Source organism: Vulpes vulpes, chromosome 12 (genome assembly GCF_048418805.1).
Source record: "Vulpes vulpes isolate BD-2025 chromosome 12, VulVul3, whole genome shotgun sequence".
NCBI classification, from domain to species: domain Eukaryota; kingdom Metazoa; phylum Chordata; class Mammalia; order Carnivora; family Canidae; genus Vulpes; species Vulpes vulpes.
In genome coordinates this window covers 122,545,841-122,562,373 of record NC_132791.1, presented here as the reverse complement: position 1 = coordinate 122,562,373, position 16,533 = coordinate 122,545,841, and the positions used below count along the sequence as shown (strand labels likewise).

Genomic DNA, 16,533 nt, shown 5'->3' with positions numbered 1-16,533 from the left:
GGCTGTGGTGTTGGAGATTGTGACTGTTTTTACTGTCACTACGGCTTGCCAGTTTGTATGTCAGTAAGCAAAGAGAACGCTCCACCTATCGTATACTATGTGCTGCATCTCAGGTAAACAGAGTATGGGTTTATGTTAACTTACCGATCCTCACAACAACTTGCTGACTACAGATTTATTATTTCAACTTTATAGAATGGGGAAACCACAGCTTACGGTGACTGATACAAAGTCATACAGCCAGTGAGTCTGGCACTTGCGATTCAATCCAGTCCTCTTAGGACACTTTTTATTTTATTTTTTAAAGACTTATTTATTCTAAAGAGATACCACATAAGTGGATGGGAGGAAGCGGGAGAGAGAGAGGGAAGAGAGAAGGAGAGAGAATCTCAGGCAGACCCCTCGCTGAGCCCTGAGCCCTGAGCCCTGCTCGGGGCCTGATCCCAGGATTCTGAGATCATGACCTGAGCCAAAACCAAGAGTCAGGCGCTCAACCAACTGAACCACCCAGGTGCCCCTTAGGACACCTTTTAAAGCTCACTATCCATGTAGCACCTTATACTAGCTGGGAGTAGAGCCAGTTTCCATCACTAAGTTCTGTCAGAAGTGTTACAAAATAAGACAGTATTCCTATAACTTATAAAATGATAGGAATTTGTTTCCTCATAAGAATATGAGACTATGTGAAGGCTTTGCAAAAGGACACAAACCAACATTTATACCAAACTCGCTGAAATTTGTCTTCTGTAATTTTCATGCATACTGAAGGTATCTGAGTGCAGTGTTTCCAGAGCGCCTACTGTATATCAAAGCTGTAGATTCAGTATGTCATAAAAGGAAGACCATTATCTGTTTTGAGGTATAATGCCACTACACTCCATAAATGAGTGGAGTAATACTAGTGATGGGTGGCTTGTGGCTGGTGGGCCAGAGAGCCATGTTAATGAGCTATCCAAATGTAGGTCTGCCTAAATCAGAATGTGTAGGCCAACACTTAGAGAATTATTACCTAAGAAAATACTGTACTCAGTTTCCTTAAAAGGTTATATATCTTGCTACTCCAGGTAATGGCTGCAAAAACAGCTAGTCACTCAGTTGTGTTTAGGTAGATATCTTAAAATTGTACTCCTTTGTTTCTTTCCTTACAGTCTATAAAAGATAAAGAGCTCCTGGGACACCTGGCTGGCTTAGTTGGTAGAGGATGTGACTCTTGATCTTGGGGTCATGAGTTCAGACCCCATGTTGGGCAGAGAGCTTACTGAAAAAAATTTTTTTTAATTTAAAAAAAAGGATGAAGAGCTCTTAATCATGGAGTAATTGAAATTCTAAGATTTTCAAATTCAAGTTGGTTGTCTATACCAATGGATTTTTCTTTCAGCCTTAAAAATACATGATCTAAAGTCTTTTTCCAATCTCTCATTCTCTTTGAGAAGAAAACTTGATTTATTTATACATTCATTTAACAAATATTTACTGGATACTTGATATTTTCTAGTCCTTGTGCTCAGTGCTAAGGACACAGCACAAGATAGACAGCATAGTAGTGCTATTATTGATCAGCATATTGTAAAATTTATTACAAAAAATTCAGTATAGTTGAGAGTATAGACAAAAGTAACATTTATTTCCATCCCAATAGATTTCGGTTTTGGAAATTTCTTTAAAAGTGGTGAACTGCTGGCAACATGGTGTGGCAGCCCCCCTTATGCAGCCCCAGAAGTCTTTGAAGGGCAGCAGTATGAAGGACCACAGCTGGATATTTGGGTATTTCTTTGCTTTGCTGTGTTAAATGCATCTATAATGGTAATGATTGGTACTTTGGCCCATCTTTGAAGCACTTGGTACCTAATACATAGGTAGTAGTTCATACTTTCCCTGTTCACTGGACTGTAATTAGAGTATTTGGAATTAGGTTCTAGGAAAGAACTTCTAGGGACAGATGTTATTCCTTTAATATTGGCAATAATGTAAAGTTAAGTAGTAATCAAAATGATTAAATTCCGATCCTTGAGTATTTATTATAGGATATTTTATTGTAGTTATTTGGTTTTTTGGTTTTGGGGTTTTTTTGTTGTTGTTGTTGTTTTTGTTGTTTTTTCAAATTCTGAGAAAATAGTAAATCCAAACAGGAATTTTTTAGCCACATGATTTTAAGGGCCATGGGGTTGTTTAGGAAAACAAAGAGTGTTTAAAGCCCTCAGTGGAAAAGTGACTGCATCGGTTTCTTCTCTAGAGCATGGGAGTTGTTCTTTACGTCCTTGTCTGTGGAGCTCTGCCTTTTGATGGACCGACTCTTCCAATTTTGAGGCAGAGAGTTTTAGAGGGAAGATTCCGGATTCCGTATTTCATGTCAGAAGGTAATAAGCCTGTTTGTCTTATCCTTGTGCTTTACAGAATTTGTGCTCCGAATGAAATGCCTCAGGAAAGGCTTCCCTTGTGCTAAGAGTTTGGATGCCAAACAAAGTGACTGAGTCACTTTAAAAGCTATAGAAATAAGCAGCCCCCTCCATGTAGGTGAGAGAAGCTGTAGCCTTCCTACTTGTAACTGAAAACGGAAAGTTTTCCAGGTTAAGAACGCCAAGTCTTCACATGTACTCTGGGTCTCTAAATGTCCCCAGATTATTTTAGACTTAGAGAAGCATTTTGTAGATAGATTCACAACCATTTTACTCTAAGTATGAAATAGATTTTCCCCTATCCTTTGGTGAGAAGTTGCAAAAGTAAATTTTTTAATTGAGTTAACGATTGGTGAAGCTGTGGATTAAGATGCATTGCCCTGACCCCTGCCCATATTGGGTTAGCTTGTCACGTACAACCAGCTGGCTTGTTGCTCAGCTACATTTACTCCTTGGGTTTTTCCTTAACTCTTTCATTCCTAGTGATGGTAGAAATAAAGCTCTAGTAGTTAGGAGCATAGACCTTGGAGCGAGGCTGCCTGGTTTAACCGAGTCCACCACCTCCTGGTGGTCTGACCTGGACGAGTTCTGTCACCTCTCTGTGTGTCCATGCCTTGGTCTACAAAATGGAATTAACAGTGGTTCCTGGAAAGAGCACTGTGAAGATTGATGGATGTCATCTGTGTAAGGCACCGTGCATGGTGCCCAGCACATAGCAGAGGTTTCTGAGGCTAGCCTGTGCGAGGTGGTAGAGAGCATGGAGCAGCTCCAAGAGTAAGTGGGTGCCCAAGTCACAGCAGCACAGTTTTTGTAACATAACCAGAAGTAACTAGTGCTTCCTGTGTGTGTGTTTCCAGCTGCACTGATGAGAGAAGAGCAGCCATCCACTGGAGAGCTCTTGCCTCACTCATGCAGCCTTCATTATATCAGTCTCAGAAGTGACTGAGGATCCAGTTATGTGCTCGTTCTAGGGAGAAGGCTTGCTTTTGTCTTCACCAGAATCTAAGTCTTTGTCTAGATCTTTTCATTGAGAAATTCAATAGAAGTTTCATTTAGCACAAAATTGGGCAGATCTGCACCCTCCTGATTTTCTTAAGTATTCATTCACAATGATGGTTACTTTTGTGTCAGCATTCACCATGTGAATCTGACAAATACAACTGGCTTTCATGTGTTCATTTATTTACCTTCTGCTTTCCAGTGGGCACTGTGGAGGATACAAAGATCAGTGCCATTGTGCAAAGTCACATGAGTCAAGCCAGTACCCTGAAGTGCAAGGTGATTTACATGACTTTTGTAACATTGTGTTTTCCATAGATTGTGAGCACCTTATTCGAAGGATGTTGGTCCTAGATCCGTCCAAACGGCTAACTATAGCTCAAATCAAGGAGCATAAATGGATGCTCATAGAAGTTCCTGTACAGAGACCTGTTCTCTATCCACAAGGGCAAGAAAATGAGCCATCCATTGGGGAATTTAATGAACAGGTTCTGCGATTGATGCACAGCCTTGGAATAGATCAGCAAAAAACCATTGAGGTAAGGTGATCAGAGATTTGACTGAAGATATTTTAGGATTCTTTTGTGCTTAGTAACTTGAAAGTTTGTGCTCATACCCATCATCCTGGGTCTTTCAGCATGGCCACCTCCGAGCACCCACTGTTCAGTTTTCCCTGGGGATTATAGTCACATCTATTCCATGTTTGCTTTTTTTATTCAGTATATAAATTCCCCCCTTTGCCCCATCTGCCAAAAAATTTAAGAGGTGGAGTTTATATAGGATTGGGAAAAAACAAAGATGGAAACTTAAATACAAAGTAGAAAATTTCTTCTAGAATGAGGCATGAAGTTTTATGCAGGTCATAAGCTAGTTGGTATGGAATATAAATGTACAGCTAGGGAATGAGGCCAAGGGCTGAACAGGAAACAAGAAGAGCAGGCACCGGGTTTAGGAAAGCCATTGCAGTTTAGGCTCTGAGCTAGGGAAGCTGAGAAGGCAGAAACAGGTGGATTCCAGATTTGGCAGTACTCTGGGTCATAGACCTGAGGGGGCCATAAGCCTGGAAAATTCCTCCTCAGTTTTATCTCTCTCCTTTAGTAGTTAGCATATTCATAGGAGTAACACATTTTCATTACCTCCACCACAGTAAAAAGCATACAGTGCTCTTACAGAGGAAGCATATCAAAAAAGAATACAAAATGACTCTTGTGAACTTAAAAGTGCTCCAGACCATGCTGCCAAGAGTGAATCCAGACCAGCTCTCTTGCTCTGCTCGTCACGCACACAGTGGTGTGTTTCTGTTCTCAGCCACGAAGCAGATCTAGAACGGCAGCTGTGAGGGCAGCCCAACAGACCTGTGATTTCTGCCACCAGGGTTCTGCATCTAAGCTGCCCTGCACAGCACCATGCAGATGGTCAGGTGGAATTAGAAGTTGTTTCCCCATTTTGCTAGAGTCCTGGAAAAGCTGGCCAGTGAGGGATGTGAAAAATTGGGAAGCAACTTTATTTTCAAGGCTTCACGAGGGTGGGACTGCAAAAACAAGAGGAAAAAATTACCTAAGAACGGAGACTCAGTGTCTCTCGATCCAGCCTCCAAATGTTACTCTCCAGCCCAAAATAATCACCAGAAATTTCCCCAAAGACTTTAATCATTCATTTCAGAGTTTGCAGTAGTTTGGACTTGTGTTGAAGTTATGGAATTCAAGCCCCTGGGCCAGGTTGTAACCGACCTGACACTGCAGTCACAGCAAAGAGATGGGACCATGTGACAGCACTGGGGACTTGCTACATGAGACAACGGTGGCATTTTCTCTGAATGCAGAAAAACAAGTGGGGCCTGTTCATGTGAAAGGGCCAGTCGCTTACAGGCATCGCCCTTTATGTAATCAGTACTGGAGACTCGGAACTCTCTGTCTTTCATTCGGAATTCTGGAACAGCTTTCATTTTAGACGCACTTTGTTCGTTGCTCTACCTTTAAGAACACAGGATTTCTTCCCTCCTTTTCCAGAAAGATGTAGATCATTGGACTGGTTTTTATGCTTCTCTGCCCTTAGCACTTGTTTTCTCTTTCAGTCTTTGCAGAACAAGAGCTATAACCACTTTGCTGCCATTTATTACTTGTTGGTGGAGCGCCTGAAATCACATCGGAGCAGTTTTCCTGTGGAGCAGAGACTCGATGCCCGCCAGCGGCGGCCTAGCACCGTGGCTGAACAAACAGTTGCCAAGGTAACGCCACATTAGCCAGTGGTCTTATCTTGCAGGTGCCTGTTCACATGTTTGACACATTTTTCATCTTGTAGTATAACAAAGGGTTGTACTCATCCTTGGTTGATCTCATCCTTGACATTCAGCTCTTCTATAAAGTTTCTGCCCCTCACTTCCTATATTCTATGATGTATCTTAGCATCTTCCTATTTCTAAGGATTAATTTTATTTCAAGCAGGTTTTTTTCTTTAAGAGGCTTCTCATTTTTTAATCATTGACTTATGTTGAGAATGTCACTAGCCTATACATTTGATTCCATTTAACAACTTCTTATTGCAGATTTACCATGTGCAAACTTCTATTATTAGGCACGATAGAGCATAGGATATATAAAACCTGGGCATGGCCCTCAGAGACATGACAGTATAAAAGCAAAGTAAGACATCATCATAAATAACCATCACTCAAAAGAAAGAGAAATCCAGGAAAAGAACCAAGGGCACAGGCAGCGTGACACATCTGCCTGGGAAAGGCTTAATGGGAGAGTGGGCATTTGTGATAGATCTCACACCTGTGAGGATGTGTAGGCCTTTGCCAGGGAGAGGCAGTAGTTGAAGGTACTGCATGTAGATAGCACAGGCGCTCACATGTGCTAGTGTAGGGAACTGAACAGAAGCTCAGAGGGAAGTGAAAAAGTTGGGGTGGTAAGTTGAAACCATGATGGAAGGGCTTCGAATGCCAAGGGAAAGAATTTACTTAAAAATCAGGGAATAATGAGGAATGACTGGAGGTATAAGCAGGAGAGTGATAAAATCATATTAGCTTTCAGCTAATTCATCTGAGACATAAGGAAGGGTAAATTGACCAGGGAGGAGAACTTTGGGGAGAGCAGGGAGGAGTTGAAAAATACTGAACACTTGAACTAAAACAGTGCTGGTAGGAGCAGAATGGAGGAGATGAGTACAGGACCATCTTAGGCGGACTCTGGATGGACTCAGCGGTGGTTAAAGCAGGCACTCTGAAGCAAACCCCAGATTCTGCCCTTTTCCTGCCTCCTTGCCTTCAAAAAGTTACTTAAGGTCTTTCTGTGCCTCAGTTTCCCAAACTACAGAATGGGGAATATTATAGAATTTTCTGATGTTTGAATTAGTTGATAATTGTGCAGCACTTAGAACGTGCTTTATAAATGTTGATTATATAAAGTAATAAGTAAATCTTGGGGAGGAAGGGACAGCAGTGACTTGGAGATGACTCTGTTCTCTAGCTTGAGGCTGGGAGAATAAGTATGGCACTGACTTGGTTGCTTGAAACGAAGAATAGATCTGGATCCCAGCACAGAGGCTAAGGCTAAAGAGAGTTGGGAAATCATCTGTATAGAGGTTGAGAAGAAGCTTGGTTCATTCATACCATCTATTAGGATTTCCATCTTCTTTGGTGAGTGCTTACTTTGTTCAAAGGGCAGGTAAGAGCAGAAGAGTTCTAACTTTGTATTTCTTATTTGGCAGTTTTACAGAATTTATAGGATTTAACATAATTTTGCATTGGCTTCTACAAAATATGTGGAGGCGGGGACCAAAAAAATTAACATCTTCTTGATTTTAGTAGGCAAATAGTGACTATTGATACTAATGTGAGTAATACATGGATAAATTTCCAGATATTTGGATTAGAGTAACTCTGAGCAGTTGGAATCCTTCAAAGTTTCCAAGTTGAATGATACTGCTTTCAAGAGAGGAAGGGGATAAAATGAGAATTCCTAAATTGGGGTAGTAAAAATGAGATATAGTGGTGTATCCTTCCCTCCCAAGTCTCTTTATTCTTGTTCACAGTACATAAACGAAGGCATGGGGTTACGCAAATGATCGACACTGGAAACATGCGAATTATTATTGCACATGATTGCTTTTCTTATCTAAGCTTGAAGCAGATTCCCTAAGAGAGCTCAAATTATGTTTAATTTGGCTGAGAGTTCAGATGTATAACATGGCTTCTTATGTTTGATAATGTTTTTTATTACCAAGCACCACATGAATTCATTTTACACATTGACCCAAGTTGTCATAGAAAGCTACAGACCAGGACTGAAAAATGTATCTAATTCAAGTAGAAGTCTTCAGTGTTCCCTCACAGACTTGGGCGTTCTGGATGCTAAGCAACAGGCACCAGAGCTGAAGAAGATGCTCCCTTGCCTATGAGATTTCACATTCTCATGTTTTGTTGAACTTGTTAAAAAATAGATTTCTCTGCACTTAAGGTTTTAGTAGAGCTTTAATCCTTTGTTCTACTCTTGGTTTAAAGAAGTGGCAAATCACTTCTTAGTTGGTACAGCAATAGGAAATTGGGGAAGCAACATGATCCCATGCAAAGATCACACGAGCTATGGAATGAATCACACAGACCTTGGGTTCCATACCAAGCTGAGTGACCCCGCAAGTCAGCCTCTCTGAGCTTCAGTGTCCTTAAATATAAAACAGAAATAGCAATACCTACTTCATGAGTTTGCCTCCAAGATAAAATTAAGTAACTTATACCAGCAGCTCAGTTCAGTAGATAGAGCACTTCTGTGCCAGGCCCGGTCCCTGCCCTGTGGCTTTAGAGGTACGAAATAGTCCCTGCCCCTAAAGAACTTCTGGCATAGTTATAAAGTATCCATTATTACTATTTAGAAAACAATAAGAGTCCTATCTCAGAATGATTTAGAGTATTTATATTTGCTATATACTATGCAAGAAATGTTACATCTAGTTGACTACAGGCAACTGTTTAGAAGAAATACGTGTAGTGCCTTCTCTCGTGAATCCTACTAGTGCTTCCATTCCACGTTTCTATCAACTGTAAGTAGACAGGAGTGAAACATTCATCCAATTTCTTCTTTAATCACTGATTAAAGTTGCCCTCCACAGCTGTAAGGAAAAGCATCATACAGTTGGCCGCAGGGTAGCACAGACTGCAGAGGCTTAAACCACAAAAGGTTATTTTCTCACAGTTCTGGAGGCTGGAAGGCCAAGGTGCCAGCAGGATTGACTTCTGGTGAGAACTCTCAGCTGCCTGCTCAGTGTCCCCTCACACAGCTTTTCCTCTGCATGTACAGAGATCTCTGGTGTCTCACCCACATCTTAGAGGGACACTAGTCCTGTCAGATTGGGAGCCCACACCCTTAGGACCTCATCTAGCCTTAATTACCTCCTGAAAGGCTCTTTATCCAGATACAGTTGTACTGGGGGTTAGGGCTTTAACATACAGAGAGGCGGCAAGGGAACATACAATTTTGTTCATAACCAGCATATTCCTGTTGGAGCAGTAAAGATTTTCCCATAGGAGAAAACACTACTTTTGTTTTAATGGTTATTCTGAAAAGCACAAATTCAGAAGAAGAGATTTGATATAATAAGTATATGATCTAAAAAGTCATTACAAGCTGGCTCAGTCAGTTAAGCGTCTGCCTTTGGCTCAGGTTATGATCTCAGGGTCCTGGGACCAAGTCCTGAAATAGGCTCCCAGCTCAGCAGGGAGTCTGCTTCTCCCCTCCTACACACACACTCCTCTGGTGCCCCCTCACTCTCTCTCTCTCTCTCTCTCTCTCTCTCTCTCAAATAAATAAAATATTTTTAAAAAATAAAAAGTCATTACAATTAATTGGATATGAGCATCGTCTTTTGCCACTCTTGAATAAACTGGTAATGTCCACTTCCTTGGGATAGTAATCATCCATCTGCGTATTATAATAACATATTCTTTAGGCATGCCATTTGAATATTTTCACCCTACCTGAAAGACTTCTTTAATCCCTTCAGTGATTGTAAGAATCCTAAGAAGCAGACCCTTAAACCTACTATCTTATTTCCTATGAAGTGGTTGTCACAATAAAATGTGACCACCTCATCTCTCCATACCAAGTTCACAGTGAGTTGTTGCTGTAGTCCAGGTTGGACGTGAAATTTGTCAGGGAAAATGTGTTACGCTTGGTCTGGCATAGCATGATCCTGCCATTTAAGAAGTCACAGCTAATAAGAGGCAGAGACTGAAAAGAAACAGCACACTCTAGTTATCATGTTAGTATCTCATTTCCAGTGCAATATCTTTATTTTTTTAATAATATTTTTTGGTGTTCAGTTTGCCAACATACAGAATAACACCCAGTGCTCATCCCATCAAGTGCCCCCCTCAGTGCCCGTCACCCAGTCACCCCCACCCCCCGCCCTCCTCCCCTTCCACCACCCCTAGTTCGTTTCCCAGAGTTAGGAGTCTATGTTCTGTCTCCCTTTCTCATATTTCCTACCCATTTCTTCTCCCTTCCTTTATATTCCCTTTCACTATTATTTATATTCCCCAAATGAATGAGACCATGTAATGTTTGTTCTTCTCCGATTGACTTGTTTCAGCATAATACCCTCCAGTTCCATCCACGTTGAAGCAAATGGTGGGTATTTGTCATTTCTAATGGCTGAGTAATATGCCATTGTATACATCAACCACATCTTCTTTATCCATTCATTTTTCGATGGACACCGAGGCTCCTTCCACAGTTTGGCTATTGTGAACATTGCTGCTAGAAACATCGGGGTGCAGGTGGCGTTTCATTGCATCTGTATCTTTGGGGTAAATCCCCAACAGTGCAATTGCTGGGTCATAGGGCAGGTCTATTTTTAACTCTTTGAGGAACCTCCACACAGTTTTCCAGAGTGGCTGCACCAGTTCACATTCCCATCAACAGTGCAAGAGGGTTCCCCTTTCTCCACATCCTCTCCAACATTTGTGGTTTCCTGCCTTGTTAATTTTCCCCATTCTCACTGGTGTGAGGTGGTATCTCATTGTGGTTTTGATTTGTATTTCCCTGATGGCAAGTGATACCGAGCATTTTCTCATGTGCTTGTTGGCCATGTCTATGTCTTCCTCTGTGATATTTCTGTTCATGTCTTTTGCCCATTTCATGATTGGGTTGTTTGTTTCTTTGGTGTTGAGTTTAATAAGTTCTTTATAGATCTTGGAAACTAGCCCTTTATCTGATACGTCATTAGTGCAATATCTTTAAATAATGCTTTGCCCTAATAAATTATTTCCCACATAAGGAGCAGCCTTATAAATTTAGGAACCAGAAATTAAAGTTCATCTTTATCCTTTGATTGAAAAGTTGGTGATAAGGGTAAGAAGAATGCATGAAATATACTTTATTAGGAAGTTTACATTTTACGTTGTGACATGAGGACTTAAAATTAATTTAAATGACTAACGCTTGAAAGAAAGAAAAAGTTGTTTAGCTTCAAAAATATAAGCATGAGGAATGATAAGCTGTTTGTTGAATAAGCTATTTGTAAGAAAAGGTGTTGGGCAGCCCCAGTGGCTTAGCGGTTTAGCACCGCCTTCAGCCCAGGGTGTGATCCTGGAGACCCCGGATCGAGTCCCACGTCCGGCTCCCTGCATGGAGCCGGCTTCTCCCTCTGCCTGTGTTTCTGCCTCTCTCTCTCTTTCTGTCTCTCATGAATAATTTTTTTAAAAAAATCTAAAAAAAAAGAAAAGTAAAGTAAAACTGTTTATCTTGCTCAGGATCATTCACAATGTACTTATTTTTCTTTTGTTTTTGCCATCCACATAATGCCAACACTTGGCTATTGCTACTTTATTCATTATCTCACGCAGCATATCTAATGATGTTAATGTTGGAACGTACCAAACATAAAGTATATTGTAAATATGTTCAAAGTATATTCAAATATACCCATTGTCGAAAACCATCAACCTAAAATTTTGATGAAGAACCATTAGATAATATCTGAGAACAGAACTATACATTTGCAGACTGATCCCTGTATTGAATCCGTGTGATCTTTTCATGACTTCAGAATTGGCATTGGCAGAATTAACGTTAGTGAGTGAAGGACCTTACATGTTACCTTTTACAGTCCTGACTTCACTGTGAAATAGACGTAACGAAAAGGTAAAGAAAAGAGGATTCAGAGAAGGTAGGTGCCCTGATTAAGTTCACACCGTCTGTGAGGGAGGGAGCCAGGAATCACACCTAAGTCTCTAAAGGAGAGAAGCTAAAAATCATACCAATATTGTTCCATTTTGTTTGTTTGAATTTAAAACTCACCACCATTCTCTGTCCCTTCAAGTGAGTATAACAGAGAAAAAATAGGCCATTCCTCGCCTTTTAGACATTAGTATGTTCCCTCAGATGTTTGGCAGCATCTGTTATGTTCAAAAGGCATCTAATAAATTATACTGCCAGTTTTGAAGAGATGGAAGGAAGGAAGGATTATCCAGTAGTTTCATCTTTAAGGTTAATCCTTGCCCCCCAAAAGTGTCAAGTCCTTGTCAGTTGTCCTAAAGAAAGATTCTCTGTTATATGATTTTTTTATTATATTTTTAAAGATTTACTTATTTGAGAGAGAGAGAGAGAGAGAGAGAACAGGAGTGGAAGGAGGGGCAGAGGCAGAGGGGATGCAGACTCTCCACTGACTGCACAGCCTGACTTCGGGCTCGATCCCAGGACCCAGAGATCATGACCTGAGCCGAAACCGAGTCAGATGCTCAACCAACTGAGCCACCAAGGTGCCCCTATATGATCTTTTAAGAGAAGAGTTCGTAATGCTTATTTACTTAGCATTCTTAAAAACGAGACATGAAAATGGGCTAAAAACCATCTGGAGCTTTCTACAGTAGGTTGACTTAAGAAACACAAGTTGCTCAGCAGTAAGCATCTCTCTTTCCGCTGGGCCAACAGGCTGTGTTCAGGCTTGACACCTCTTTGGAAGGAAGACGCCCCGTCACCTCCAAGTAGCTACTGCTTCTCTTGTCTTCCTCTGCACACATACCCTTGTCAAGAAGTACACACCATCTCACCCCACCAGAAGAACAAAGTGCAGTGCACTTTGTGTTCTGGGTAGGAGTGTGTGTGTCTCTGTGTGTGTGTGTGTGTCTATGTCTGTGTACCCCCTGGTTCAGTTCTGAGCTCCTAGATACAGGAACTTTTCTATTCCTTGTATCTTTCCATGGTGACCTATTTAAGGATATAGACAATATATGTTGAATTAAAAACCAAAGCATTGAGTGAAATAAGTCAATCGGAAAAGGACAAACATTACATGGTCTCATTCATTTGGGGAATATAAAAATTAGTGAAAGGGAATAAAGGGAAAGGAGAGAAAATTAGTGAAAATATCAGTGAGGGTGACAAAACATGAGAGACACCTAACTGGGAAATGAACAAGGGGTAGTGGAAGGGGAGGTGGGCGGGGGGTTGGGGTGACTGGGTGATGGGCACTGAGGGGGCATTGGCGGGATGAGCACTGGGTGTTATGCTAAATGTTGGCAAATTGAACTCCAGTAAAAAAATTTTAAAATTAAATTAAAAATTTAAAAAACCAGAGAATTCTTACAAAGAGAGACCAGCTTTCTTGTCTGTGACAGGCACCTCACTGTGGAATAGGAATGACACAGACACTGCTTCACATCAGTACCTATACCATATACATATTTTGTCACATTTTTTCTGGGTTCCAATAACTATTTATTCTTTAATTGTACCAGAACAAGTTATTTTATTCCAACAATTTTGAGTATTTGCATAGAAAGTATTACTGTTCTCAAATTGTTCTTGCTGTATTTTCAGGCTCAAACTGTGGGGCTCCCCGTGACCATGCATTCACCGAACGTGCGGCTGATGCGATCTGCCCTCCTCCCACAGGCGTCCAATATGGAAGCCTTTTCATTCCCGGCATCCAGCTGCCAGGCAGAAGCAGCATTTATGGAAGAAGAGTGTGTTGACACACCAAAGGTACAGACATGTTTGAAAGACTGTGAGTTGCAGGTTGGCTGGGCCCTCACTTTGATCCACATGTGTTGTACTTCGGCTTTGCTGACCTTTGTCATTTCCTCAAGTCACTCAGAAGTGTTGTTTTTGTGCAGAAGACTTGAAAAAAATATCCGGGCTACATTTGGCTCTCATCGTCATCTTATCATAATGGCTGTCGTGTGACTTGTCAGACCTTATACATACTTTACAAAATTTTTCTTTCCCCTCCCTCAACCAGTTCCTTCCCTCTTCATGTTTCTAGATCCCTCATAGGTGTGGGATTACAAAAAAATTGTAATTCTGAAAACAGAAATCTAATTTTTGTCCTGAGTCGGGCTTTGTTATTATTGCCTCTTTTCTGCACATGTGCTGCAGATAAAAAGTGACAGGCCATCTTTTTTTGTTCAGTGGGGTTCTTTGTCCAGTTTGAGTATACATAAAGGAGGTTATTTTTGTGTACTGCATGAGGTTGGCTTTTAATACATAGAAGATGACAGCTTCTCATTTAAGGGATACTTATTAACTTCTAATCCATGTTTTATATACTTAGCATCAAGTGGTGTCCAGAAGCTTGTATCAATGGGCAGACTTTAGAATGTGTTCAGGATAGATTCCATTCTTCACTAGCTGTGTGAACTTAGGCAAGGTAACTGCTTTGAACCGCCGTGTTCTGTAAAATAAGAACACCCAACTCTGTGAGACTCTTGGGAGGATTAATTGAGATAATGTGTGTGAAGTTCTGGACATACTGTAAACACTCATTATTGGTTTCCTGTCTTTTTAGCTGCTTTGGGTAATAAAAGTATAACTCAGACATGAATTCTGCCTCCAGATTTATAGTTTACCAGAGGAGACATGATGGGTAACTAAAGACAATGTGCCAGGTGTTGGATAAACTGATAAGATATAATCAGTCCCTTAAAGAGATATAAATCAAAGTGCTACAAGTCTGGATAGAGGCAGGGGAAGTTGCTTTTAGCTGATTTCATCAGGAAAGTCTAGGTTACCTGTCAGAGCTGGGGATTGAGAGGTGGGCAAAATAGGGGTGGATAGCATCTTGGTGGAGGGAAAGCCTGAGCAAGCAAACACCAGAGAAGCTTAGGTCCACCTTCCTAAGAACAATAACTCAGTGTGTGTATGCGGGAAAGGGCAGATGAAGGGAAGTCGTATGAAGTAAAGATGAGAAGCTTGGCTTTGAATGGCAAGTCCAAGAATACAGGCTTTTTCTCTGGGCTCTGGTTTCACAGGAACTTCAGTGAAGAAATAAGTGAAGGAAGTGAAAGGTTTTGATCAAGGAAGCCCTCAAATCCACATTGTGCTTCAGAAATTATCCAGGAAGGTGGGGATAGGGATGGTGTAAGCTTAGAGCATGTGGAGAGCTGATTCAGAGGTTAGGTAATGTGTTTGGCTAAACTGTAGTCAAGGCAGCTTGAGGCCAGGCTGCACAAGCAGGTGTTGGGCTGAGTTGCTGACGGCGAAGAGTTAATGTCCATGTCCCTGAGGACATGGCCACTTCCTGTGGACAGTCTGTTTTTCTCTGCATGTGATTGCCTATAGGATGTTCAGTAACCTCATCTACTTCAACATTCTCACCTAGAAATTTAGCTATAAATTGGAACAACATAATTCATTTATTTTTAAGATCTGATTCCCTTGAAACAATTAAAATGCATTCTGCTAAAAGCTTATCTGTGAGGGCATCAGGCCTGAAACACAGATTGGGCACTGTCTGCTGTATTATATAGGGCAAACTATTTTTAAAGCTTGTGATTGTTACCGTAACTAGGAAACAGACAGGAAATGAATGATTTTATGAAAGATAAAGACAGTGGCTAGATGGTGTATTTGCATTTGTAGGAAGAGCAGTGCCATGCTGGAACTGGCCACCCACAATGGTTGTGCCATCCTGGCACTCAGCCAGGCCATAGACCTCCACTCATCCTACTTGTGGACCATTGCATTTATGTCAGGAAGAATGCTTGTCCCTCTTCCCTCCCTAGTACCTCCTTTTGGAGGTCAGTCAGTAAATGCACATGCACAGAGCTATCAGAGCTACCGCCCTGTTGTTCATACTGCTTCACACGCATTTACTAGGATACCTACTTTTTGTCTTCTAAAAGATGCTTCATAAATGAATGTGTTGTTTGTCCATTTCTACTCCCAGTTGTTGGCAGGTATTGTCCATCACAGAAATTTTACCTCTCCTTTTCTCCCAGAAGTCTTAAAACTATCAGTAAAATCTCTTAGGGAGTCTGCATTGAAACACTGGTTTGGGGTTCCTCTAAAAACTACCTTCTTTCTGAGACAGTCACCCAACTCTGAGCAGTAACTGAGACCACCAGGTGACAGAGAGACCATGTGGAGGGGAAGGTGTACAAACCCTAAAGGGGCAATCTTTCAAGGGTTTCTTTGAGAATAATCAGTTTCTAAAAATAGTCAGTTTTATTGAGAAATAACTGATATCACTGTATATGTTTTAGGTGTACAGTATGATGATTTGATTTACATATATCAAGAATTTACCACAGTAAGTTCAGCTAACATCCATCTTCTCATATAGATCCAATAAAAAGAAGAGAGAAAAAAAAGTAAAAAAAATTACCCTTCTAAAAAAAATTATCCTTCTGATGAGAATTCTTAGGATTTATTCTCTCAAAACTTCTCTTAAAGTAGCAGTATTAGCTGTAGTCATCGTTGTGCATCCCATCTCTGGTAGTTATTTATCACTGGAAGTTTGTGATTTTGATTGCCTTCCTCCAATTTCCCTTCCCCCCACCCTCTGCCTGTGGTGACCACAGGTCTGGTCTCTGTTTCTATGAGCATGGTTTTGTTCTTCTGGTTTTTCCAATTCCACATCTAAGTGAGATCACACAGTCTTGGCTGCTGTGACTTATTTCACTTACCATAATGCCTTCAAGATCCTTCTATGTGTTGGAAATGGTAGGAAGTCCTTGGTTTTTCGTGGCTGAATAATATTCCATTATGTACAATATAGCACAACTTCTTTATCCATTCATCTATTTGGACACTTGGGTTGTTTCCACATCTTGGCTGTGATGAATAATGCTGTTAACACAGCAGTGCAGATACCTTTCCGAGCTAGTGTTTTCATTTCCTTTGGATGTAGGAATAATGAG

The 16,533-nt window shown here is 41.0% G+C and overlaps 2 protein-coding genes across 3 annotated transcripts in view; one reads left to right on the top strand and one right to left on the bottom strand.

Moving 5' to 3' along the window:
* Positions 1–16,533, bottom strand: part of PPP2R1B (protein phosphatase 2 scaffold subunit Abeta) — a 71,702-nt gene that overhangs the window by 11,124 nt on the left and 44,045 nt on the right. The window contains exon 16 of one of the 2 annotated variants that reach the window (XM_072729834.1): positions 13,088–14,066. The exons of the other annotated variant lie outside the window; for it this stretch is intronic. Coding sequence (XP_072585935.1) covers positions 14,034–14,066 — 33 coding nt within the window. The 3' untranslated portion in view covers positions 13,088–14,033. Of the gene's footprint in view, positions 1–13,087; positions 14,067–16,533 lie in introns of those variants that run through there. 2 annotated transcript variants of the gene reach the window in all.
* Positions 1–16,533, top strand: part of SIK2 (salt inducible kinase 2) — a 128,048-nt gene that overhangs the window by 97,756 nt on the left and 13,759 nt on the right. The window contains exons 5-9 of the mRNA XM_026006811.2: positions 1,640–1,764; positions 2,234–2,357; positions 3,714–3,934; positions 5,470–5,622; positions 13,214–13,378. Coding sequence (XP_025862596.2) covers positions 1,640–1,764; positions 2,234–2,357; positions 3,714–3,934; positions 5,470–5,622; positions 13,214–13,378 — 788 coding nt within the window. The remainder of the gene's footprint in view (positions 1–1,639; positions 1,765–2,233; positions 2,358–3,713; positions 3,935–5,469; positions 5,623–13,213; positions 13,379–16,533) is intronic.